Source organism: Felis catus, chromosome F2, assembly GCF_018350175.1.
Source record: "Felis catus isolate Fca126 chromosome F2, F.catus_Fca126_mat1.0, whole genome shotgun sequence".
NCBI classification, from domain to species: domain Eukaryota; kingdom Metazoa; phylum Chordata; class Mammalia; order Carnivora; family Felidae; genus Felis; species Felis catus.
In genome coordinates this window covers 38,479,690-38,507,064 of record NC_058385.1, presented here as the reverse complement: position 1 = coordinate 38,507,064, position 27,375 = coordinate 38,479,690, and the positions used below count along the sequence as shown (strand labels likewise).

Here is a 27,375-nt window from a genome sequence, read left to right as displayed (position 1 = left end):
CGTAGAGAACCGACGTGAAGTAGATTTCTTAAATTGTATATATCCAGTATCTTGAGTTTTCTTGAGAACATAACTAGGTTCCAAGGCTTTCCAAATGTTATTGGGTACAGTGTAATTGCTTTGGTTAAAGTGAACACGTTTTGTTCCCCTGAATATTGACTTTTCCTTTTTTCTCTATTCCTCATCATATAAGTCATAAAAAAGGGAAATATACTCAAATCGGTTCATATGTGGGGCTCTGTGGAGAAAAATTAAATTTGCATTTATCATACTTTAAAAAAATTTTCAGAATTTAAAAGAAATTTCAGAATTTCACTACCCCACACCCAGTAGGTTTAAAATCTCAAAAGCACTGAAGAAAAAAAAAGCCATTTCCTGAGTTTCTCCCCGGTCCTGAGAAACAGAAACACTTCTTTGACTAGAAACTCTCTCAAGTAGTTCTAAATGGCCACTAATAAGAAGAAGATATCAGGACTTATTTATAGGCGGAGAAGAACAAAAGATAGGGCTAGGTTAAAGGGATATGAATTCAGAAACCCAAGAATAGGCAGAAAAGTCATTTTCCTTAAAAATTTCCTTGCTATTCCTACCGCTGTGCTTCATGACCAAACAAAATTATCAACTTTGAGTAGAAGCTGTGCATTGAGTTCTGCTGGGCAAAAGATGACCAAAGGAACCAAAATTCTCCTATTAACATAGCAACGGTTAGTGTTCTTCCTCTGCCAGTGAGAGAGCTTTTAGAAGGTGGCCCATCTTTTGACTGAATACTACTGTGTAAACTCAGTCGTAGAAACTATAAAACAGGGATGCTTGTCAATTAAGCAACCGACTTTGGCTCAGGTCATGATCTTGCAGTTCGTAAGTTGGAGCCCCGCAATGGGCTCTGGGCTGACAGCTTGGAGCCTCAAGCCCGCTTCCTGCTTCAGATTCTGTCTTTCCTTCTCTCTCTCTACCCCTCCCCCCGCCACTCACACTCTGTCTCTCTCTCTCAAAATAAATAAACATTAAAAAAGTTTTTAAACTACAAAACATAAAATTCAGTGTTTTGAAAGTAACATTAAATTATATTCATGAGTATCCACACTGGAAAAGGGACACAAAGCGGGTCATGTTGATATATCCTCTCAGTGTGTTAATTACCATATTTAGGTCATGTCTTAAAATTCTTTTTGGAAAATCAGATTAGTTATTAAAGAAATCAGAGGACAGAACAGCAATGAGATCTCCTTCTGTGAAGAGGTGACAGTGATGAAAAAGAGAAGTATAAAGTGCTGTTAACACTAGAGCATAAATTGCAAAATATATCATTTCTATCATATTGCAATGTCCTTTGACCAAAAGCGATAATGCTCTGAACTTGCATCAGAGTAGAGTGTTCTGGGCTCAAATCTGAAAACTGAAGTTCTGATCCTGGCTTCACTATGTCCTAGCTCTGCGACTGTAGAAAACCTGCTGAAATTTTCTGAGCCTCATCATCATCTATAAGCCATTAGACTGAAGTCTGTGCTATCTTGCAGAATCATTATAAAGTGAATGTGAAATAATATAAGGACTTCAAAACTTGCAAAACATGCAAAATATGTAAGGCACAGGAACATCAGGAGATGTCACGGATATTTACTCATCATAGGAAACCACCCACAGTTTTGAACACGTAGAAGGGGCCTCACCACATTTCCCAACTCAGGAAAACTTGAAAGAATTTATAGGTGCAGAAAGAAATGTATTTGAATTGTTTGCAGTTTAGCAGCCCCATTTATTCAACATAGAATAAAAAATAATCTGGATTGCCAACATAGAAATCAGGCATTCTGTTTCTGCCAACAGAGGAAGCCCGAGCAGCAACTCCAGCTAGTAACATTTTTTTTAAGAAACTGTGTGTGTGTTTGTCAAAGTAGAAATGTCCTGAGGGAAATATGCAATCAATGGTATAGGTACAAATGGAACACACTGATCTTCTTGGCAACTCTTGATTCATAGTCTGTTGATTTTCATCCTGAAAACACAATCAGTTAAGAAAAACATTGAACCAATTTTCCCCAAGCATCTATCTACTAGTAAGTAAATTCCAACTTATGACATTAACTCTTACAGGCCCTAAGGACAAAATTAGCATATTACTGGGGTAAGATGAACACCAGAGAGTTGGATTTTCAATTCATCTAAATGCAGCAGACAAGCAATCCAAATCTTTGAAATTGTGAAACCTGTTTGCATATGTGGAATTTTATGCATACATGGAATGCTGGAAAGTTCTTATCTGTATGCCAGGAAATCTTACCTTATTTTGAGAAGCAAACTCTTTTGGGAAGCCTTGTATGAACCATCATCATTTTACCTTCCGTTTAATATTTGTTTCCTAAATTCTATCATCTTTTTAGAGGAGTTAATGATTTTTCGTGCCTGAGAAACAAAGGTCACTTAACCTGAAGTCATTCATCAACCACTTCTGGCTAACCACTGTCTACTCGTAGCAGCTTCTTAGTTATTTCCATGACTTTAATGTTACAAATGGAAGGGCCCAGGAAAGTACAAGACATGAAGAGTTCAGCCACTCCACATATTGAAAATACATACACATACCTTGCAACAGAGAGCAGGAAAGATGGAGTACCCTCCTCTAAACTTAGCTAAAGACTCAAAGTGTTTTTGTAATATTCTACTTGTACACATTTTTATGCTTAAAAGAAAATCTTCCCAGCAAGGGATAAATCCCTAAAATGGAGAATTCTCGACTCTGAAAGGTCAACAGGCCCCTGAAGAGCTCATTTCTGACACAAACCACTGGGTATGTGAAGGATGATTGCAAACATGTGAGATTTAGCTGAAGAGAAATAACTCTCTTCTGGATGACGATATTCTCCAGAACCCAAGACAATGGCGGATATTTTAAGAAGGATAAAGAGGGAGAGGACGAGGAAGAAGGGAAAGAGAAGAATAAGAAGGAGAAGAATGAGAAATTTAAGAACTCCGCTTTCCCCACTACTCACATTTTAACAGTTCATCCACATCAAAATTAAGGCTCTAGGATATAGAGGCTGACGTACACAGCTTGAATGTAGCAAATATCCATGCAACGCAGGTTTTGTTAGAAGCACCCACAGACGGATGTGGCTTTCCAAGATTATCTTAGAACTTAAATATGTGAGATGAGGATCCTTCTAGACTATTTTGCTTGTAGGCCCAGTATTTAGATGCTACACCAATGTTAAGGACTTTTTTTAAAAAAAGTTAATGACTTAATAAACAACCACTTCAGCTCCTTTTACAATAATATAGATGACAATAACTCTAATCTGGCTAGCCAACTCCCAAACTTTGGCCATGCAATGTTTTATGAGAAAATAAATGTTATACAATCGATATATTTCAGCGGTTTGCAGTAATTCTGATGATCTGGGCTAATGCTGAAAACCTGTGACACACATTATCAAGGTTCACTAGCGTGACACTATTGGGTAAACGTTTCTATAAACACCATGTGTTCTATATAAATTGAATGTATCTCAGATTTCAGGCCATTTTTTGCAAGTGGCCTTCAAATAGTGAAAAAGGAAAAGAAGTATATAGTAATCAACTATCCGACCCAAGGGAATACAGCGTGCATTTCAGGGTTTTTTTTTTTTTTTTTCAGTTTGTCTGCAATCTGGTTTTTACATTACACCAAATCATTTATTTGTCCATTCAATAAATATTTTCTGAATACCTATAAGGGGCTAGGCACGCATTGTTGCAGAATACAGACATAAAGATACAGTTAATATTAAAAAAAAACATAAAAAGAGGTGAAATGAAGATATTGGGAGGGGGCAATTTTTTAATGTTTTTATTGTTATTATTATTATTATTATTATTATTATTATTATTTATTGAGAGACAGAGACAAAGCATGAGCATGGGAGAGGCAGAGACAGAATCTGAAGCAGGCTCCAAGCTCTGAGCTGTCAGCACAGATCCCAACACGGGGCTCAAACTCACAGAGCACAAGATCATGACCTGAGCTGAAGTTGGACACTTAACTGACTGAGCCACCCAGGCGCCCCAGAAGGGGGCACTTTTAACTACACCAATGTTAAAAGTTGGTGTAGGTGTTACTGTATAGTGTAGGTGTTACTAGGAAGGTAAAGTCAGAGAAGCTCTTTGGGTGGGAGCTAAAATGCTAGGAGCTGTATTCTTCACTGAGCAGAGTATGCTGGTTTGGGGAAGAGAGCTAAAGTGCTCATGACAATAGGAAAACAATTGAGTGCTGCATGGGGGCATGGGAAAAAAAAAAGTCTGTGTGGCCAGAAAACCCAAGAGCAAAAAATGTCAAATGGATACCTAATGAAGTTGCATGCTGTGGAATTGAAAATATAAAACCTTACTCCATACTTTTCGGTGCTAAAAGGGAATGAGCTATCAAGCCATGCAAAGACATGGATGAATCTTAAGTGATATTGTTAAGTGAATGAAGACAGTCTGAAAAAGCTATATGCTGAATGGTTCCATTTCTGTGATATTCTGGAAAAGGCAAGACTACGGAGACAGTAAGCAGATCAGTAGTTGCCAAGGGCTTGGGAGTGGGAGAATGTGTAATAAGTAAAACACAGTGAATTTGCTAGTCTGGTGAAACTCTTCTATATGATACTGTCATGGTGGATACATAACATAAGCATTTGTCAAAACCCATAGATCTTTACAACACAAGAGTGAGCCTTAATGTATGACAATCAAAAAAAAAAATCATTTGGAGTTCAGGAGATCCCAGACTAAAATATGACAAAGAATCTGAAAACCACTGATGTGTTTACTATCTCTATAAACTCTGCCTTTTCCAGAGTGTCATTTAAATGGCATCATATAATATATAGACTTTTCAGACTAAATGGGTGAAATAACCTCACTGAAAGGGGTGGCAAAAAAAAATATTGCTCATGTTTAGGGCACCTGGGTGGCTCAGTCAATTAAGCATCTGACTCTTGGTTTCAGTTCAGGTCATGATCTCATGGTTCGTGAGTCCAACCCCCACATCAGGCTCCATTCTGATAGTGCAGAGCTGGCTTGGGATTCTCTCTCTCCCTCTCTCTGCCCCTCCCCTGTTTTCTCTCTCTGTCTTGCTCTCAAAATAAATAAACTTTAAAAATTAAAAAAATGTATGTTCACCCTATATTAATGCAACACGTTTCTTAGCAATTAATGATGGTTTTTCATGTGTTCTATTAGTGTGCGCTTCCTTGATGAGCTGCACTTCCAGAATCAATTCATAATGGAAACTGAGAATCTCAATCCATTCAAGTTAGTTAGCATGTCTTCATTAGTTCTCAAACAAAAGGGGCACCCGCGTGGCTCAGCTGGTTAAGTATACGACTCTTGACCTCAGCTCAGGTCATGATCTCAAGGTTCTTGAGTTCAAGTCCCATGTCGGGCTCTGCACTGTCAGTGCAGAGCCTGCTTGGGATCCTGTCTCTCTTTCTCTCTGCCCCTTCCCCACCTACACTCTCTCTCTCTCAAAGTAAATAAATAAACTTAATTATTTTTTTAAATGCTCATGTGAAGAACTCTGGAAATGAGTAAAGTCTGTAAAACCAACGATGAAAAAGAGACACTATATTCCAGCTGATAAAGTTATTTTCCATGGGGATAGGAGTTAACAATCCGGAAACCACTATCCATATATACTGAAATTTAAAAATTAAGTAGATGGATGGTGAGTGGTGGGAGCCAAGTTTCCCACTGTTGGAGAAGCCCAGCAAAGGGCATTAGGCTAGGATGATCAATATGGTAAGGGATTATAGTTGGTATCTAGGAACTCATGTCTAAAGACAGATATAGATGATCAGCCTTTGATTTTTTAAATTTAGCAGACCATGCAAAGCATTTTCTCATTGTATTACCTTTAAAAACCAACAAACCTGAAAAATGCACACTCCAGTTCTGAAATATAAACTCAGTGTGGTAGGCAAAATGCTTTCCCAAATTCCCACCCCTCATTATTAAAAAAAAACACTAATTTATGAAGGAACTTTTGCAGATGACATTAAGGCTATGGCCTTTACAACAGGGAGAGTATCTTGGGGGGAAAAGGTTTAAAAAGATACAGACAGATACGGATAGACAGACAGATAGATAGATAGATAGATAGATAGACAGATAGATAATGTCCATATACATGGGTTAATATATACACATACATGTCCTTAGTCAGCCAAGAGGGCTAGAAGCAATAACACCCTGTTCTCAATGAGCACACGCAGCACCCAGATATTGACGTTGGATACCATTCTCCAATAAAAGGAACGAGGGTTCCCTGGAGAAATGGGTGATTCTACGCGATCACCCATAGGCCTGGGGCAAATAAATATACATATGATTCTGTATCATTTTGTAATGCTAGAAAGAAAGCAAATGCTCCAAAAACAAAGAACCAAATACACGGGGGTATGTCAAGGATGGACACAGGAGCCAAGTGAAGTATCTCCCAATGCCCAAAGCTAGAACAATCTGAGGAACAACATAAATAAAGTAGCATTGGATTATAACCCAAAGAATAAAATAAATATCTTTGAGTCCATATTGATATAAATACTTGATTACATCTTAAAAATGAGAGAGCTGGGAAATCTCCTCTGTAAGTTAATTATTATTCCAAAACTTTACCTAGACACTCCTCACTCCTTATCTCAACTCCTCATGTAAGGTAACTCCCACCTCTTAAGTGTGGGCTCTGCCTGTGGACTTCTTTCCAAAGAATACAGTGTGGAAAGTGTCGGGCGGGGGGGGGGGGGGGGGGATAGGGAAGAGAGAAACTTTACATTGGAGGCACATGACAAACACCAGTTCAGGCAGGTGATTAAGGTTAACATCAAGAGTTATAAATTAAATTGATAGTCCATACTCTTCCTACGATGTAATGAGAATGTCGCTCTATCTCCTTGGTCTTCCTCCTAAAAATCCATCACCCCAGTCTAATCATGAGAAGAACATCAGACAAATCTCAACTGGGGGGACATTCTACAGAAAGCTTACCAGAAGTCCTCAAAACCATGAAGATAACCAAAAACAAGAAAAATCTCAGAGATTTTCATAGTTAAGAGGAGCCAAAAGAGAGAGAGGACAATTAAATGTGATGTGGTATACTGGATGGGATCTTGGAACATAAAATTAACATTAGGTAAAAATTAAAGAAGGCTGAATAGAACACATGGACTTCAGTTGATAGCAATGCATCAATCTGGTTCAGTAACTGTGGCTAATATGCCATACTAATGTGAGACGTTACATTAATAGGGGAAATTTGGGTGGATGGGGCAGGTGGCAACTCTGTATACCCTCTTTGCAACTTTACTGAAATCCGAAATTATTATAAAACAAAAACGTTTTTAAAAAGGGAAAGAAAAGTACCTCTCCACCTCTTCCACAGAATCTTCAGGTAAGACCACATTTCTCCCCAAAGTGTATGCTGTGCATGGCGGGCACCTGAGTTGTGCACACATGAGCAGAAGGGAAAAGAGGGACCCTCAGAGGAGCTTCAGACAGCCGAGCTTCAGAGGTATGACATGTGCATAAATAACCACACCAAGACAAGCGTGCACACACATAAAAGAGAGGAATAGAAAAGGTGCTACAGGAGTGCCTGGGTGGTTCAGTCAGTTAAGCGTGGGACTCTGGATTTCGGTTCAGGTCACAATTCTAGGATTGTGCGATAAAGCCCCACATCGGGTTCCTCGCTGAGTATGGAGCTTGAGAGTCTTTTTTTTTTTAATTTTTTTTTTAACGTTTATTTATTTTTGGGACAGAGAGAGACAGAGCATGAACGGGGGAGGGGCAGAGAGAGGGGGAGACACAGAATCGGAAACAGGCTCCAGGCTCTGAGCCATCAGCCCAGAGCCTGACGCGGGGCTCGAACTCACGGACCGCGAGATGGTGACCTGGCTGAAGTCGGACGCTTAACCGACTGCACCACCCAGGCGCCCCTAGAGAGTCTCTCTCTCTCTCTCTCTCTCTCTCTCTCTCTCTCTCTCTCTTCCCCTCCCCTGCCCTGATCCCCAAATTACTTACAAGGGAGAGCACCCTCTATCTCATTCTCAAAAAAAAAAAAAGCGAGAGAAAGAAAATGTGCCACAGATTTCAGAGGGAGAAGGAAATTATTCTGGATAGGGGTAACACTTGTGCCTTGACACATGAGCAGGAATCCAAGTGAGAGAAGTTATCAGACAGCCTTCCAGAAAAAGGGAAGAATATGAGTACAAAGCAGGACAGCACGGGATATGTTCAGAGAAGGCAGAGCTGCTAGTTTAGAAGGAGCACAGCTAGCCAACAGGGAGTAATAGAAAATAAAGCAAGACATTTTGAAGTCAGAATATGGAGCACCTTAAAAGCAGTGAAAAGGGAGTTTTGCAGGAGTGAGTGACATCACTCTCGCATACATTTATTAAACACCTAAATTTGCCAAGAGGTGTGCTGCACGCTGGCTCAAAAATCAGAGCTAGGCTTTGGTAGGATTAATCTGACAATAAAATGTGGAACAACTGACCATTTAAGATGTTAGTGGAGGAGGAGCAACCAAAGGAAAAAAGACAGAGAACACCTCAACTGGACCCAGAAGGAATAGAGAACAGAAATGAGCCGCGCGTTGGACTACCTAGAGGCAAACTGATCATATGTCCAGGAAACACAGTTTATTGTTCATTTGATTTTTTATTGTCAAATATAGAAACTCACGGGGCGTAAGAATTATCTTTATTTGGAATTCTGTGGTTGAAAGAAGTATCACAATCTTTTCATTTCTCAGACTTTTCTAGAAAAAAAAATCCTCTAATGCAAGAGGCAGTGAGAATCAAGAGTGCTAGGGGTGGGCAGTGATTTGACTCTTCTGCCTTCCTTCCTGCCCCAGCTATAGAAAACGACAATGTTGTATAATGGGACGACGGGAGCATGACAGTATTAATAGTATTAAAAGACACAGGGGCATGGGAAGTGGTCGTATTTTCATTGTTCATTGGGTGGTGGCCGGGGGACAGCTGTGGGAAGAGGTAGGAGACTGCACTGACTATGTCTTCACATTTCAGCTGGACAGATCCGGCAAAATCCATAATCAAATTAGAAAATTATTACACATTTTCTTACTCCTTTTTCATCAAAAACTGCATTACAGTTTAAACAATATAAAAACACATTCCCTATCTTCTGGGCAGGGATAAAGGGAGAAAATGGTAAATTAGAAAAAAAATCTCAATTCAATTTTGGCTACTTAACATAGTGATACCATTAACATTTAATTGACCTTTTTCTTATTCAAGTTATTCGACTTACATTTATTAAATACCAGCTGCTGGAATTATAAACAGTCTCTGCTCTAGAGACTCACAGTCTAGAAAGGGAGGTGTAAGTATGTGGAACATATTTCCTGGTAGTCTGAGGCATCCTATCATGTACATCCTGAGCAATGTCTCACCAAAGGAAGTGGGGGGGATCAGTTATAACCACGTCCAGAGATATCAGAGAAGGCTTCTCTGAAATGATTACATTTAGCCGAGCCTTGAAGGACATGCAGGTGATGTGAAAAAGTACCTTGAGGGCCTGGAGAATTGCAGGTACACAGTTTTCACAGCCAAGGCCATTGCCCCAGTACTCAACTCATGCCTCTGTATAGGCTGCTGCTACTATTAAGGAGGTGAAATGTGGAAAAGAACCCACAAAATGCCTGGCCTTAGAAGTTACGGGGTTGGGGCACCTGGGTGACTCAGTTGGTTAAGTGTCTGACTCTTGATTTCAGCTTAGGTAATGACCTCACGGTTCGCCAGCCCCCCCTCCCCCCCCGCCAGGCTCTGCACTGACAGTGTGGAGCCTACTCGAAATTCTCTCTCTCTGCCCTTTGCCTGCGCTCTCTCTCTCTCTGTCTCCAAAAATAAATAAATAAACTTAAAAAAAAAGTTACTAGGTTGAGTTCCTTGCTTCTGTCTCAGTATGAGTTTAGAAAGCCATGTAGTGTAGCAGTTAGGAGACTGTATACTGGAATCCAACTCCTACTTTGCCGGGTCTTAATTATAAGATTCTGAATAAGTCACTTCACCTTTCAGTACCTTCATCTGTATAATGGGAAGAATAATATTACTTATTTCATAAATTGTTGATGGGGACTGAATGTGTGAATAAATGTAGTAAAATGAGAACAGAACTTGGCATATAATAGGGTAATAAATATTATTATTGTTTTTAATGTGAAGGATTTTCATTTTTATAAACTTAAGGATTATAATTCTAATTTTACATGTATTACTTCTTAGCTTTGCTAGGTAGAAATACAGCTGGAAAGATTTAGATTAAACAAAGTAATGACTTTTAGTCATAAAATGGCTGTGAGATAGTGTAACATCATCAAAAGAGATTTCAGATTGTCCTCCCCCTGCACTTCAAAAGAATGAAGTGAATGATTTTTCTGGAAGGAGTGCATATGATGTGCTGAATAGGCAGGTTAAACTAGTCTGTATTTTAAACCCTGTCTACACTCACGATCCCCTTATTTAATATACTCCCAAAAAATGTTTAGTACAAAACCAAAAGTAACTGAAAATTTCCTATTTGGGTCTGCAGTTGGTTTTTATCATCCTTGAAGACAAGACTGTATTTCCAGAATGCACCAAGTACAACAATACAAGGCTCTGGCACTAAATACCCCCACCTGTGTCACCCCATGCTTGTGCAACTGTCAAACAAAGGAGCTGTATATCCCCATGTCCTCCAGGGCAGAAATCCTGTTCCATGGTTGCTTCAGAAAAGTAGAGCTTGGGAAAGCTTCCAGAAATAAATGGGCAGGGGACAATCCCAGACCCCTCTCAGTTCTTGGAAAAGGGAATGGGCAAAACGCCCAACATGAGAATAATAAAAGCTACAGGGAGAAGAGAAGAATGGTTTTAAAAGTGCCTTGACTATTACTGAGTGTTTGTTTCCCCAACCTAAATGCTTACTGATGTTGGCATTTTAAACAGGGCCACTTTGCCTGGAAATTAACACCCCATTTCTGTGAGTGAGCAAGCAATTCCTTTCTTGGCTGCTACTGTGTTTTGGCTACAAAATTCTTCTTTTTTCTTTTTTCTTTTTTTTTTTTGAAAAGTAACACTAATAACACAAAATTGTGTCAGTTACAGCAGAAACACTTCCTTTGCAAAATGAGACATATAATGTACCTTAGAGGTAGATGGTAGAAATGGAAACAGAAAGATTCCCAGACCAGAAAGTTCAGTTACAATCAGATACTGCATAAGTTCTAATCACAGGGGTCCCTGCTATGTTACAATATAGAAAATCAACAATAAAGGTATACAGAGGGGGAAGAAACCAGACAAAAAATAATACAATGAGTATATTTTTATGAAACTCTAAAAAAATACAAACTAATCTATAGTGATTAATGGTTGATGGCAGGTGGGGGTCCTAAAGCAGTGAGAAGAAGGTCAAGTGTCAAGGAAAAATCTGGGAGAGTCACAACTATCTTGACTGTGGTGATGGCTTCATGGGTATGTGTGTATGTCAAAACTTGTCAAATGGCACACTCTAAATATGTGGAATTTATGTGTGGCAATTATACCTCAATAAAATTGTTTTTAAAGGGCCCGTTACCTAATCTACAACATGGAAACCTGTCACATTACATTATTGTGGTTATATACGTGCACTTTATACCAGCAATATAAAAGAAATGGTAAGGGAGAAGAGAGACAGGAATTACTTCTTTGCCTGAATGACAATGAATGAGATATATTTGAATGCATTTATGTTTATGACATACATATAAACAGCTTACCTAAAAGGTAATCACATCACTCCTAGGCAAGTCTGTTTACTCTGATGAAAGCAGCCCACAGTAAGGAGTGCATAGTTCTCAGTGCAAGATAGACCAAGTGAACAAACAAACAAAAAAGAATAAGAGTATTGAGAACTTAACAACATAACCAACAAGGTAGAACTTACAGCTATATACTAACAGACTATGCCATCTTTTCCCCAAGTGCTCATGAAATTGATCAAATATGATCAAAAATTGATCATATGTTAGGTTACAGGGAAAACATCAGAAAATTCGAAAGTGTAGATATATTACAAACAGCACTCTGTGACCACAGTGCAATAACACCAGAAATCATTGGCAAAATTGAAAAACAAAAAGACCCATTCATTTGGAAATTTATAACCTTTTCCTAAATAATTGTTGGGTGAAAGGGGGAAATATAAACTGAAAAGTACAGAATTTCTAAAAAATATGGACAGTTAAACACTATCAGAATCTACAGAAAACATTTCAAGCAATCAGCATGATAAAATTCACTAAATGCACTAAATGCTTTTATCAATAAAAAATTTTTAATTATATTAAATGATTGAATCCCCACCTCAAAAACTAGAAAAAGAACAAATAAACTAAAAAAAATAGCCAAAGAAAGGAAACAATAAAGATAAAGGCATAGGCAGCAATAGAAAGAAGTAGACATACTATTTCAAAATCCTACTTTTTTTAAAGAATGAAAATAGACAAACCACTAGCTAATTTTATTGAGAAAAAAAGATAAAAGCACAAATATAAAATGAGAAAATGTCAAAGCAGAAAACATTAAAACAAGAAACTGTTTGAAAATCATAAGAAATCAAAGACCTATGTACAAACAAATTTGAAAAGTTAGATAAAAAGGATAATTTTCTAGGGAATACAGATTACCAAATTTGACCATATTGGAGACAGAGTCCTGCAACTGACCGATTTTATAGAAGAAATAGAGAACATTATCAAGAAATTACCCCCCAAAAGAGCACCAGGAAACAGATTATTTCAATGGGATATTTTTAAAAGGACGATTTTACAAACCTTCTAATACTAGACCCATCAGTAGTGCTTAAGAAAACTGAGGATAAAAGGTTAGGAAGAAAGTAAAATATGGATAACTAGATCTGATAAAGACTACAAAAAAGAAAACTGTAGTCCACTACCATTGAAGAAAAAGGATGTAAAAGTACTAGATAAAAATTTGATAAACAGAATCCAAAACCACTTTAAGAATAAAATACACCAGGGGTGCCTGGGTGGCTCAGTTGGTTAAGCATCTGACTTCAGCTCAGGCCATGATCCACAGTTTGTGAGCTGGAGCCCCACATCGGGCTCTGTGCTGACAGCTCGGAGCCTGGAGCCTTTTTCGGATTCTGTGTCTCCCTCTCTCTCTGCCCCTCCCCCACTTGTACTCGTCTCTCTCTCTCTCTCAAAAATAAACATTAAAAAAAATCTTTTAAAGAATAATATACACCATGATCAAGTGGGAATTATTAAATTTTATTTTTGAATGTTTAATAGAAATTATTAAGGTTGGTTCAATGCTAGGAAATCCATTAATATGATATAACATATAATAGACTTCAGAGGAAAAAAATAATATGATTATCTCTATAGGTGCTGGAAAAACCTATAGAAATATTCAATACTCTTTCTAATTTCTATTAAAATTCAAAAATATAAAGCAGTAAATAATTTCTTAATATGGTAAAATATACACACTCCATTCTCAAGGCCAGTATCTTCACAGAGATGACATTTTGAGTAAGCGCAAGAAAAGACAAAAAAGCCCACTGTTTCCACTATTATTTGCCATTATAACAGATCTCATCTAATGAAACTGAACAAGGGAAACCACAAATTATATTATTTTGTAAAAAAAAGGAAGCAAAAATATCTTTATAAAATACTGGAAAATTAATGAATAATAAAACTCATTTAAGCTTTTTTACAGTTTATTTTTTGAGAGACAGAGACAAGGGGAGGAGCAGGAAGGGATGGAGAGAGAGAAAGAGAGAGAGAGAGAGAGAGAGAGAGAGAGAGAGAGATAGAGAGAATCCCAAGCAGGCTCCGCACTGTCAGCTAAGAGCCCTACGTGAGGCTCAAACTTACAAACCGTGAGATCAGGACCTGAGCTGAAATCAAGAGTCAGACACTTAACCGACTGAGCCACCCAGATGCCCCTAAAACTCATTTAAATAGTAAAAAAATAAAATAAAATAAAACCAACAACTCAGTAAGAATAAGGTATCAGGATATATAATTAATAGACCAAAGCACTCCATATGTACATTTACACAATACTGGAGCTTGCTTATTCACTTTCTTCACCCAAAAATAATTTATGCTTTCCTGGTAATGACATGTTCAGTTACCCCTCTTCCCACCAGACTGTATCTTCTATGAAAAGTGACCTCAGCCCATTCTCTCCCTCCTGTAGTCCCTATGTCTAAGGGATATCTGGCTAGGGTAGAGACCCAGTAAGTTATTTTGTGGCTGGCACTGATTTTAATCTTTCTAGCAACTATCATGTTCTTTAACATTCCAATTTTGTTCACTTTTCTTTTTGTGAGGTATTCGAGGAAGGAATGCCTTTCCATCCCCAGAGGTGAATTTTAATTAGTCTAAGGCAATCATGGTAATATTACCCCCGCCTCATTGGCAATTAGTTTAAGAATGGGCATGTGATACTTTTAAGCATGAGAAGTCGAATGGGAACTTTCTAGTGAAAGTTTTCCTTCCTGAAAAAAAAATGTACAAGGAGAAAGTGCCATTGTTCTGAGTCTTGCTGTGATTCTGTGAGGAGATGTGCCTGGCACGATGGCAACATCTTGAATCATGCAGTTATGGGGCATGGGGTCACCTAGGAAGAAAAGTAACCGGCCGAGGCTGGCATAGCAGGAAGACATAAAAAGCATAGGCTATTGATGAAATTACAGGTACTGCATTAACCAGCCAGAAATTTTGCTACCACCAGAATTCTTGTCATATGAAACACTAAAATCCATCTTTTGAGACACTTTTGTGTGGATATTATATTTTCTGCAGCTGAAAGCATCTTAACAGATACATTTGTTAAATAAAGAAATGAATGGAAAAATATCAATAGCTTTTATAGACAGAAACAATAACTAGGTAGAAGACATAATGGTAGAGAAGTCCCCAGGCATAATAGTAACAAAGATGATTAAATACTTAAGAATAAATACTCAGGAATAAATGTACAAAACCTGTAAGAGGAAACACTCCTGAAAGACTAACAAGTCTGACAAAATTAGACTGCGACAAAAAGAAAGGCCCCTGTTCTTGGATAGGATAATTTAATGTCATAAAGATGTCAATTTAACACAATCTTGATAAAAAATATCAGCAAGTTTTTTTTTTAAATGGAGCTAGACAAGTTGATGCTAAAGTTCAGAAGAAAGACCAAACTTGCAGAAATAGCCAGAAACATACTAAGACATAAAAACTGCAAAGGTGAACTAGTCCTACCAGATCAAACCAAACTACATGTCTTAATAATTAAAACAGGGTGCTACTGCCTCAAGAATATATATACAGACCAAAAGGATAGGACAGGACAGGATAGGATGGGATAGGATAGGACAGGACGGGACGGGACGGGATGGGATGGGATGGAACGGGATGGGACAAGACAGGACGGGACAGGACAGGACAGGATAGGATAGGATAGAAAAGAGTAGGTCTAAGTAAGTATGGAAATGGTAAAGGTAGCTTTACAAACTACAGTAGCAAAGGTGAGCGTTTTAGTAAACGTCACTGGCCCAACTGGGCAGCCACTTGGAAAAAGAATGCAATTAGATCCTTATCTCCCACCGCACACAAGAATAAATTCCACACTGACCAGGATAGTAAATGCAAAAGAAAATCAAATAGAAAATAATTTAGGGGTGCCTGGGTGGCTCAGTTGGTTAAGTGTCTGACTTAGGCTCAGGTCATGAGTTCTAGCCCCATGACAGGCTCTGTGCTGACAGCTCAGAGCCTGGAGCGAGCCTGCCTCGGATTCTGTGTCTCCCTCTCTATCCCTCTCCCACTTGCTGTCTCCCTCTCTCTCTCTCTCTCAAAAATAAATAAACATTAAAAAAATTTTTAAAAAGAACTTAATAAATTAAAATTTTAAGAATATGGTGAATTCTTCTATAAACTTAGTGTAAAGGGAAAGCTTTCTTTTTTTTAACAAAGTTTATTTATTTTGAGAGAGAGGGAGAGAGAGAGAGAGTGCAAATGGGGAGGGACAAAAAGAGAAGGAAAGAGAGAATCCCAAGCAGGCTCCACGCTGCCAGTCTAGAGTTCAAACCCACAAATCTGTGAGATCATGATCTGAGCCAAAACTAAGAGTCAGACGCTTCACCAACGGAGCCACTCAAGCACCCCATGGGAAAGCTTTCTAATATTGACAAAGTCCAGAGACAATTAAAAATATGATTGATAAATCTGACTACATAAATTTTTTTTAATTGTCTGGTAAAATCTTGCAAATTAGATTAAAACACTTGCAGCATATATCACAGTAAAGGGCTAATATCCATATATATAAAGAACTCTTAAAATTTGAGGGAAAAGGGAACAAAACTCTAATACAAAAATTAGAAAAATATATGAACACATAATCCACAAAACTGTTGCAAAATAGTCATATATGCGAAGATGTTATAATTTGACATCACTCATAATTTAAGAAATGCAAATTACACTTGAATAACATTTCTCACTTATCTGATTGATTAAAATTTTTAAATCTAGGGGCATCTGGGTGGCTTAGTTAGTTAAGTGTGGAATTCTTGATTTCTGTTCAGATCTTAATCTCATGCTTCGTGAGATCAAGACCCCAGTGGGCTCCACGCTGACAGTGCAGGCCGGCTTGGGATTTTCTCTCCCCTTCTCTCTCTGTCTCTCCCCGACTCGTGTGTGTGTGTGTGTGTGTGTGTGTGTGTGTGTGTGTGTGTGTGTACGTGTGCACACTCTCTCTTTTTCTCAAAGTAAATAAATAAAATAAACATTAAAAAAATTTTAAGTCTGGCAATACATTCTGTTGGTGAGGCAGAGGGTGCTCTCGTGTTATTTCTGTCAGACTGCAAATGGCTACAACCCTTTTGGCAGGGAATTTGAAAATATCTAACAAAACTACATTGACCTTTCGAGACAGGAATCCCATGCTAGGAATTCACCTTAGACACTACCAACATTATGAAAATACATATGCACATTCACAGTATCATTGCTTACAACTGCAAAATACTGGAGTCAATTCATATGCCCAAATAGAGGAGGATGTGTTGAATAAACAGTGGCATAGCCATACAATTGAGCACTATGCAGCAATAAAAAGTATGAGGGGCATTTCTAGGAGCTGACATGGAATGATTTCCAGGATATGCTACTGTTAAGTGAAAAAAGTCAAATACAAAAGATTATCTTTCATGTAAGAAAGAAGAGTAAATAAGAAAATATTCATTTTGTAAAAGTATAAACCAGAAATGACTGAGATACGTCACCCATAGGAGACGGGTTAAAATAGAGCAGAAATCAGAGGGAGAATGGGGATGAGTTGGGGAGAATGACAGTTCTCTGAATATACCGTTTTTCATAGTCTCTTCGTGTTATAGTAACTAAAGTCACCAAATGTCAGACTCAATTCTCTTAAAATCACAAAATTATTACCTGGCATGATGCCTGCTATTTCTTGGTTTTCAGATTCTGAACTAATAGTTCATTTTCTAATGCACTAACTTTTCTGAGAATCTACCATGTGCAGAGTGCTATGCTAAGTGCTATGAAGACTGGAAAACAGATGTAGATACTGTAATTAATCTTAAAAACACTGTGTTCCAAATAACATCTAATATACAAAGCAAACCAAAATATTATGGGTGTACAGAAAGTTGGAGGAAAGGCAAAAAAGAGCAATTCTCAAAATAAAATCTGAAATTTTATGGTATGAAAACCGTTTGCTATAAACATACATCTTAATTCTAACTCCCTTATTGTTTCATGCCATAGTTTCTCCTAAAAATAACATCAGACATGTTAAAGAGAAAGACATACTAGCATCATTAAAACAATATTGAGGAATGTAAGTCGAGTAAAGAAATGGAGAAACAGTTGAAAGGGAGACGAAGTTAAATAAAAGCAACAACTTAGGGGGGAACGTTATTGGTGAACTACCAGAAAAAAAAGGAAAAGCACTAAGTCACAGAGACCTTACTATCTAATTAAAAAACAAAAACCAAAACACAAAAAACAAAAAAGCAGACCAGTTCATCAATTGAATGGGTTGCCAGACATTGAAGAACCTGTTTCCATGACCTCTTGTAACACAAAATGCAATAAATGTCTACATAGTGTAAGCTCTGGTGGTAGGGTCATCACTTACTTACAGCTGAGAGCATTTCCAACTGATACACAATCTGTGAACCACATTGGATGTGACGGTTTCGAGCACCTTAACGATATAATTTTATTCACCTAACTAGTTCCATCAGCTGGAATTAAAAATAAGTAAGACAAGGTAAACAAACACCATCTGTGTTTGTAGAAGCCGGACACCTTGGTACTGCCCTCCTATTCAGTAGATTTCAAATCCGAAGGAGGAAAGGAAAAATGACCGAAAAGCTGGATCCAGCAGACCCAAACAGATCCTACGGTTCTGGTTGACAATGGACAGATGAGTTTGGAGGTCAAATAAAGTCCAGCCATCTGTTCAAAAATTGGCTAAAACGTGGGTCACATATCCAGGATCAGAGCTAAAGACAAAGGAAAGCAGATGTTTGATGAAGTTATAAGACAAAACATGCAACTCTCTGGACCAGATTTTACATGTAATAAAAGTCCATGAAAACCAAATTATTTTTATTATCTTTAATAATATCCTGTTTTACTCTTGTGATTCTAGGGAGTTTCTTTCCGAGAAATGAAACATTAATTTTTTATGTTGTTTGAATCCTGGCTTTTACTTTTATATTTTATTATCATTTGAATTCTTAATCCAAATATGCTAGATAATAACAAAATACCTGATGATTGTTTTTTAAACCATGGAAAATGGTTAAAATGAGACTAACCAGAAGGCTACTGGGTTTTATTGTTAATTATTTACTCTCTTGGATTTTTAAAAATGGCAATAATATACACCTAAAACTACCTGTTCTGTGCTTAATAGAATAAGAGGAAGTCCAAACCTAGTAAAAACCATAAACTCAAAGAAAGCCATGGATGGAAAATAATGGGACCAGAAGGAGTAGTGGTGTTATCTTTGCTGTGCTAATACAGAGATTTTTATTTTATTTTAAATGAACAGAAATCAAGGAAGACCTATACCAAATCTATGGCAACATATCAATTTCTGAATCATCAGTTCACATGGCTCATTATTTCTGAGGTGGACACAGATGACATGTCCATTAGAAGGCCTCACAGTGGCCCATCAAGGCAGAAGAGGCCACTGAGCCTGCCTGTGCAAGTGTCAGAATACATGGACATCATCCATGTTTAAAAAAATATAATGAAGGTCACAGGATGCTCAACCAGTTTGTATTTCATGAAAGCACCTCTATGGCCATAAAAGATACCTACTGGCCTTCCAGTCTGGTAGTTTCCTAGGCAAAACTGCTGCTCAGATGATCTATTCACTAAAGACCTAGGAAGAGTGGAGTTAGTATTGGTCTTACATCTTCAGTTCTCCCACGCTTTTTACAGAGCTACAAGGCAACATAGCTCTAACAATGTGTTTCCTTCCCTCGAGATCACATCTTTTCTTCTAAACCTCCAATTCCAGGCAATCATCAACTACCCTTTTTTCCCTTCTTGACCTTTATACCATCTTTGACCTTGTAAATAATGTTACAGTGTAATGTAACAGTGAGCCTCTGCCCACCCAGAAAACAGCCACCTGGGAAGTTTATGTACATGTAACTCAAGAGAAAGCAGAGGAATAAGCCAAAACGGCTGTCAGACGTCCATGTCTAGTATTCAGTCCCCGCCCCCACATTTATTTTATATTCACTTCTGAATTATCTAATTCTGACAACTGATTGGAGACAGCAAATTACATAGTCTGATATTTTGAAGGAATAGACAGGCTAGAGCAGGCCTGGCAACCAAATAGATGCTTGAGGTTGAAAGGGGCAATGGCTGGTGCCAGTGTGAGTTGAAAGACTTCACACCAGCCGGTGTGTGGCACCAATGAAACACCACTTGTTACCGCTATAGGCGGTAACATCATAAAATCTGAAAATCGGGAAGGACCCTAGGAATCTAGTCATGTCTCTTCCCACTGCAGGAACTTCTACCTTATTTTGCAGTGATGATCCAGTCACTGTATGAACACAAGGATTGCCTCACTGCCTTATAAGGAAGCCTATTCCACTTTGTAAAACATTCTTCAGAAATCTTGTTTTTGAAAAGTCAACAATTACTTCCCTGTAACTTCAATTTCTTGATTCTGATTCATTTATTCAACTAGCACTTACAGAGTAACTACCCTTATAGTAGACAGTATTCCCATAAAGATAAAACACATCTGGGCTGCATCCATCTTGAGAGACAAAGACATGAACACGAATAAAAATAAACCACCAACTGCCTGTCCTTCCACTGTCTCCCTTTCTTCATTGCCAAGTCGCAGCACCACTTACCTGAATCACACCTCCCAAGAAGGAAACGGCTGCAGCAACACCAATCCTTTGCATCTCAAAGTCAGATAAACCCACTATGCTTGTGTTACTCTGCGTGGTGAGGTTCTGGCTGCTCAGAGGGACAAGCCGTTCCACTGCATTGGCTGATATTAAGGATGTCAAGGCGAAGGTGCCTAAAAGGGAGTGATGGTGGGGGTGGGGGAATCTTCTGTTAGTAATGGACTCGATAACAATGGTTGGATTCCACCATTAAAGCTGAATCCATCTGCTGGGTATAAAACCAGATAGATTTATCGGAAACACTCTTCTCAGCACCCCGACTCATCCACCCTTCTCTCCACAGAACAAACAAACTTTCCTACATAAACACATTTTCCTTCAACACACAGCCACACCAATCTCCTTGCTCTTCCCTCCCAGGCCTTACAATTTCCCACCTCTCTGCGCATGGAGAATGTCCTCAGGGCAGGGATTAAGATCATGGCCTGGACTTGAATGTCAGTCCTCTATTTATCAATAATGTGACTTAAAGCACCTTACTCTGAGTCTGCATTACCTCATCCATAAAGCCTATCCATAATATCTACCTTTCAGGGCTTGGGGGAAATATAAGTGAGATGATAAATATGAAAACCTCAGTAGGCTCAGTAGCTAACTACGAGCTCATTCACTTCAATTTTAAACCAGTACAACTCATTTCACACTTCTGACTTCTAAAACTGTAAGATAATAAACTTATCTCGTGTCAAGCCACTGAGCTCATGGTAATTTGGTACATCAGAAATAGGAAACCAACACAATCAATAACACAAACTGACCACTGAAGAAATAGACACATACTTAGAGGCTGAGATCTTAAGGGTACAAAATACATAGAAATGCCTCTATGGATATTTATAGTTAAAAGCAGATTTATTATTTTTAATTTAATATTTAAGACTAAGGTATCATTTTTGTAATAATAATAACTTATTAAATCTTTTCTAGAAAGTACTAAGTTAGACACTGTACATCAACTATCTCATCCAACTCTCACTACAGTCATATGATATTTTTTTTTATTTCACTGTCCAGAAAGCAGAAAACAGGCCTTTAAAATGCTGTCCAAGGTCATGCAGATAGCAAACAACAAATGAGACATACACCCAGGACCATCTAACTTTAAAACCCAGGTTTTTAACCAGCTGGCTCTATTATGACTATTTGTGATATTTCACCTTTTATTTAGTAATGCAGAGATAGGCAAGGTAATAGATATACTAATTAAAGGGCACTATAGAATCTAATTGAGAAGAAACCTAAAAGATCCTTCAGTCCAAATATCAATCACATAAAAAAATATTTTTCAAAATTTGAGTAACTAAATTCTATACAGTATTTTCTTTCCCTCAAAGTGTATAGTTTCTCTTAATTCACTGTAAATTCAAAATATATGGCCTTCTCTTATGACCTTTCTACAACCTAAAAATGCAAAGAATCTTTAACATAAGCTTGATTACATAATAATACAGTAATATATTACAGTATGGGTCGTGTATCTGAGGCACAAAGAGATAAATGTCTTGTCCTAATATTTGCTGAGGTCATCAGAAGTAAAGTTAGAATTGCTTTGAAATGTAATCAGTAACTAATGAGCACTTCTGGGTCGCTTTCATTAGTAACATGAGAAGCATAAACATAGACAGAAATTATTACCTGTGGCAACATGACGTCCCATTCCAAATATGGCGTAAATGATGGCAGGAAACAGAGACCCATATAAACCGAACACGGGGTGCACAGATGAGAGAATAGCAAAGGCCAACCCTGTCAAGCAGACCCAGGTAGTTAGGATCACCTTATAACCCCAAGATACAGTCCACTACAAAGTAGAAGGGATATCGGTTTATTTAATGACAAAAGGGACTATGATTTAATGACTCTACTTGCTCAACGAGAGACTACATTAAGATCCTCAATTACAGACCACTCCCTTATTTACTTTATATTTAAATTTCAATTCCAAAAGCTCTTATTTTTGGACCACTACTTTTCCCCTTGATTACAGAGACGTCTATAAGGAAACATTGGTTCAGAGAGTCTTCCTGGTAAAAGTGATAACATCACAAGCAAAATATCTCCACACACACTTCGAGGACCATGTCTATACTTCTGGTATTATTTTATTGGCACAATAGCATCTGCAGCATAGGTAAAACTGGTAGTATTACCAATGACAGATGAAAAGGTCAGGAAGGCTGGGACAAGAAGGACACGCACTCAAGGGGGCCTGGCTGGCGGCTTCCTGGCCAGCCTCACCTTGTGTATCACAGGGGCAGGGCAGTGTGTGAGTCCGTGCTTTTCCCATCCTGGACTCCAGCCCATTTCAGATATAGTTTCTTAGAGTGAAAAACAACTTTTTACTTAAATAGTAAGGAGTAACTCATAGCTGTTCATTTTTATTCCTCATAGACACTACTGCCTACGTAGTGTGTATGTTACATACACATAGAAAACTTTCTCAGACATGTCTAAATGACCACAAGTGGTTTAAACGTGACCGAAATATATGTGAGTGTGAGCTCATTAAATTGATCTTGCTTGTGGCTGGTCCTTGGCATTAAATGGCTAGTTAAGCTAGGTTCTGACATTTCCATTCAAGTCTACACAACTTGCTGATAGGCATTTGATTAAGCGTAATGCACTCTATAAATAAGGTACGAAGAGACTTGAGGAAGGGAGTGGTGTTAGAATACAGATTACCCAAATATGAGGTTAATTCATTATTCACACTATGGAGCCCAACAATATGGTTCCAAGATCATACTTTTTACTGTTTAACTTTTACTCTTTTAAAATTAGGCTTAATTTCTTTTTAAATATGTAAACTCTAGTTACATATCAGATATTTTTTCAAACCCTACAAGACATCTTACCTTCAATTAAAATACATAAAAGGCTACCAATGACCAGTCCCTGATTTATTTTTAAAAACTCATCTGGATTGCTATTTACACACAATGTCTTCTTAAATGTCTGATGAAAATAAATAAAAAGTGATTATAGAAGGGTCAGTGGCAGAGGCTGTTCTAGAATTTCATGCATACAGGATGAGAGGCAGCACAGCACGCTGGTTATTGGGAAGGATGGTGTTAAGTCTTCCTCCGCCCCACCAACAAGCCCCTCCTGGCATTTACAGCTTATGCAACTTTGTAAAAAGCGTACATTGCATCAGCCATGCAGAAAGCTAGAAAATAACTTTTTTCATTCATTTTCAGAATGAGTTACCTGAAAAAAAATTACCAATCAAGAGACAGAATGCTGAGTGTTTCCAGGTAAGAAATAACATGACCCACATTTCGGAAGATCCCCCAGATCTACTAAATCAATGATGGGGGCAAAGGGAAATTGCATGCAGCATCTTTAACAAAAGCATCTTGGAGTAAATCATATGCATGCTAAATTTTGATAAATGTGGTAAATCTCAGCAAGATAGGAGTTGGCCTATTTGACCACATTTTTATCCTACCTGCGGCAGCAAATGTAGAGACCAAGCTAGAAGCAGTGGGATCCTGCCTCTTGCCTTGTCAATAGCTACCTCTTTTATCTGTTTGTTTTATTGTTTTATATCTTTCTGTCTTTCTTGCCCTCCCTCCCTCCCTCTCTTTTCCTCTCCCTCTCTCTCCTTCTGTCTGTCTCTATCTCCATCCCCCAAATCTATATATAGCAAAATCAGTTCAAAAACAGAATTTCTCTGGATCTTATATTCTTACCAAATTAAAATGGGCACCATCGTGTAAAACATGTTTAACTCAAATCTTTAAGAGATCTCTAAACCCATATGTGCAAAACAATCACTTCAGTAGATTCTACAAAAACAAGCTCAAAGACCAGAGATCCTGTAGACACTTCCTTCATTTCATCGGATACTGACACTGAGCTTTCCCTTTAAGCAACAGCATCTTTCACCCTCAGCCAGAATCTGCTTCTCTGCTAAGACGGCAGTGAACAATGGCCCAAATAAAAGAGGAATGGACGAATGTAGATAAACAGTGCTTTAAAACTTCAAATACTCCTTCCACAAATAAGAACCATAAAACCCAAGCCATCCTCCCACACATACCTCCAAAAGCACAGGGGGCTGGATAAAATTTCCTTATTCTGATTCATTTATTGTTCTGGATCACAACATAAGCCACATACATATTTTCATACACAACACACTAACCCAGCTAAAATATGTTAAATACTCCAAAAAAGGTGAAAGTATTAACTGGCTTGAGTCATTTACAAATTAGCCACATTATCTACACTCTTCTCCATGTTTCTAAAACAGGGTATTCGATAAATTAAGAGCAGAATTACAGCCCTCTAACTCTCCAATTGCGGGAGGAAAACTTCAAATGCTAATAAATATTTGTATTACCCAATCTAGTTGAGATTGGAGGAGAAGCAAGACAACAAAAAGAAGGATCAAGAAATAAAAACAAAGTAAGTATTAGGCCACAGGGTGCCCAAAAGGGGATATGGAGTAAACAGAGAGCAAAGGGGAAAGGGAGAGAGAGAGGGAGAGGGAGAGGGAGAGGGAGAGGGAGACGGAGAGGGAGAGGGAGAGGGAGAGGGAGGGAGAGAGAGAGAGAGAGAGAGACATTGGAGGAGGGAGCCAAAACCTTAAGGTCTTTAGAGGGCCGATTATTTTTAAAGATCAAAAATCATATATTGGTCACTGTCTGAAGGCTTTGAAAGGTGCAGTTTTTAAGAAAACATGTTTTGTAGGTGTAGTGATGGCTATTACAGTACAGGAATAGGATAGACTCCATACTCCCACGTCAATGTCATCAGTAGTTTCAGGACTTGCAAACTACCAAAATTTCAAGGGCCCCTGAGCACAAAGTCAAACATTGCCGACCAGTCCCTTGCCCCTCCAACCCAGGCAGGCTGCAGGGCCATGCGAATGGCTTCCCTAAACACAGCGCCTGACCCCCGAGGGAGACGAAGAACCAAAGCAGATAGGTAACTCAGTCTCTACCTCTGCTCCTATGACAACTTCTCTGCTGAGATGCCTAGAAAGCCACTCGGTCACTACCGGTGAGAAAGAGAACTGTTTATCACAGAACTGTTTTATACTTTAAGATACAGATTTTGTTTTCTGTTTCAGCCCAGTCTTATCTGCATTTACGTGATAGCAATTATTCAGAAAATCAAAGAAACCTGACACTGCAAAAGATCGTGTCTAGTAAGTAAATAACGTGTTGGAATTTGGGGATTGGGTATTGGGGTTACATGTGGAGAGCCACTGCTGGAGACTATGTTTTGTTGGCTCAGTGACCTCACCTGTTTATTCTAAGGTCAGGCAGCTAGGACTCAGAATCACTGGTTTTACTCCCCTTAGAACTGGGGTTTTAAAACTCTTTTTAGAAAAGTTTTTTTTAATTTTTTTTTTAATCTTTATTTATTTTTGACAAAGAGACAGAGTGTGAGCAGGGGAGAAGAGAGAGAGGGAGACACAGAATCCGAAGCAGGCTGTCAGCACAGAGCCCGACGCAGGGCTGGAGCTCACCAACTATGAGATCATGACCTGAGCCGAAGTCGGTCGCTCAACCGACTGAGCCACCCTGGTGCCCCTGAATTGAGTTTTTATATGAAGTAATACAATTTAATTGTCTCATTAATCTCTCCAATTTCCAGTATATCAGAAAGAAAATATTTACAAAAATATCAAGGGTGAACCTAGGCTGATGGGCTCATGCAAAGACTCCAGAGGCTCCTCCCAGGCTTCATCTAACTGAGGCCTCTGCAGGATCACTCAGCACTAAATGCAAATGAGATAAAGGTGCCCCCTGCTGGATGATCAACCCACCTTATCTGTGACCTGTGTCTGAGGAACTGCTCCCCAGAAAAGCATAGAAAGATTTCCTTATCTTCTGCAAAAATGGAAGCTTTTAGTTTGTTCAGTCTCGAAAATATTCATGTCTCAAAATCATGTTAAAGCACTGTATTCAATTTGTTTCAAGTTGCCAAGGAGAAATCAAACATTACTTTTCAGTTCTCCGTGCTGGGCCCACAGACGAATTACTGCATTTAGGTATGGCTGAAGGAGGAACTCTAGAATTTGAGATATTTATTTTAAAAGCAAAGCTGAGCTTCTTATCCTAATAAGTCACATCACTTAATAAATTATAGCATTACCCAAGTAACACCCCCTCAGTAAAGATACTTCATAGGAGCAAAAGCCAATAACAAAAGCTTAATTATTTCTTATAATGCCTAGGGGGTGGGAGTGGAAGATGTCATGAATATGGAGCATCAGAAGTATTTTTGTGTTCATTTCAGAACTTATTCTGAGCCCAGAATGGCTAAAGATAGAAGCACTTAAAGTTCTCATTCCAAGGAGTAAGGACTAAGTATCAATAGTTCCGTGAGAGTCAGAGAAAGTGTTCAGAATTTAGAGAAAGTACTAACAATAAGGCTCAAAGAAAGGAAATGAAAGATTCAGTCCTGTGCCGCATTCCTTAATCACTGACTTAAGGTTCTTATGAGGAGCCTTTTTAATGAAAATGAAAGGGCAGCTTATAGAATAAAGGAAATGGAAAGTAAGATGAACCTGAAGTACTTTTACAGGTTAACAGTTAAAAAGGAGAAATCGCCGCCTAATGATATAAGGTGGCTTGCAGTTCTGTTCTCCCTGTCTTCCTCCCTCCCTTCCTTCTCCCAAACTTCTCCTTTCCTCTTTCTCTATTTTTAAAATGATCTCCTATTTTCTAAGGTGGTAGAAATATCTGGAATCAAAACATTGGAGCAGTGGGAAGATAAGAATATTGAGTCACTACAAATGGCCTATTAGCTACACGTTGTATTTCCTCTTCAAATGATGAATCATTTGCCCCAGGACTAAAAGCAGAATTGGTACATTTACAAATCTAATAATGAAAACTAATTTAAAAT

At 38.3% G+C, this 27,375-nt stretch overlaps 1 protein-coding gene across 5 annotated transcripts in view; it reads right to left on the bottom strand.

The window, feature by feature from the left end:
- Nucleotides 1-27,375, bottom strand: part of SLC26A7 (solute carrier family 26 member 7) — a 168,114-nt gene that overhangs the window by 70,048 nt on the left and 70,691 nt on the right. For 4 of the 5 annotated variants that reach the window (XM_045050138.1, XM_045050137.1, XM_019822873.3 and 1 more), the window contains 2 exons: nucleotides 22,147-22,257; nucleotides 20,452-20,624 (listed from right to left, as the gene is read on the bottom strand). In XM_045050138.1, the coding sequence (XP_044906073.1) occupies nucleotides 20,452-20,624; nucleotides 22,147-22,257 (284 nt within the window). Of the gene's footprint in view, nucleotides 1-11,782; nucleotides 12,241-20,451; nucleotides 20,625-22,146; nucleotides 22,258-27,375 lie in introns of those variants that run through there. The other variant, XM_019822875.3, reaches the window with a different exon arrangement.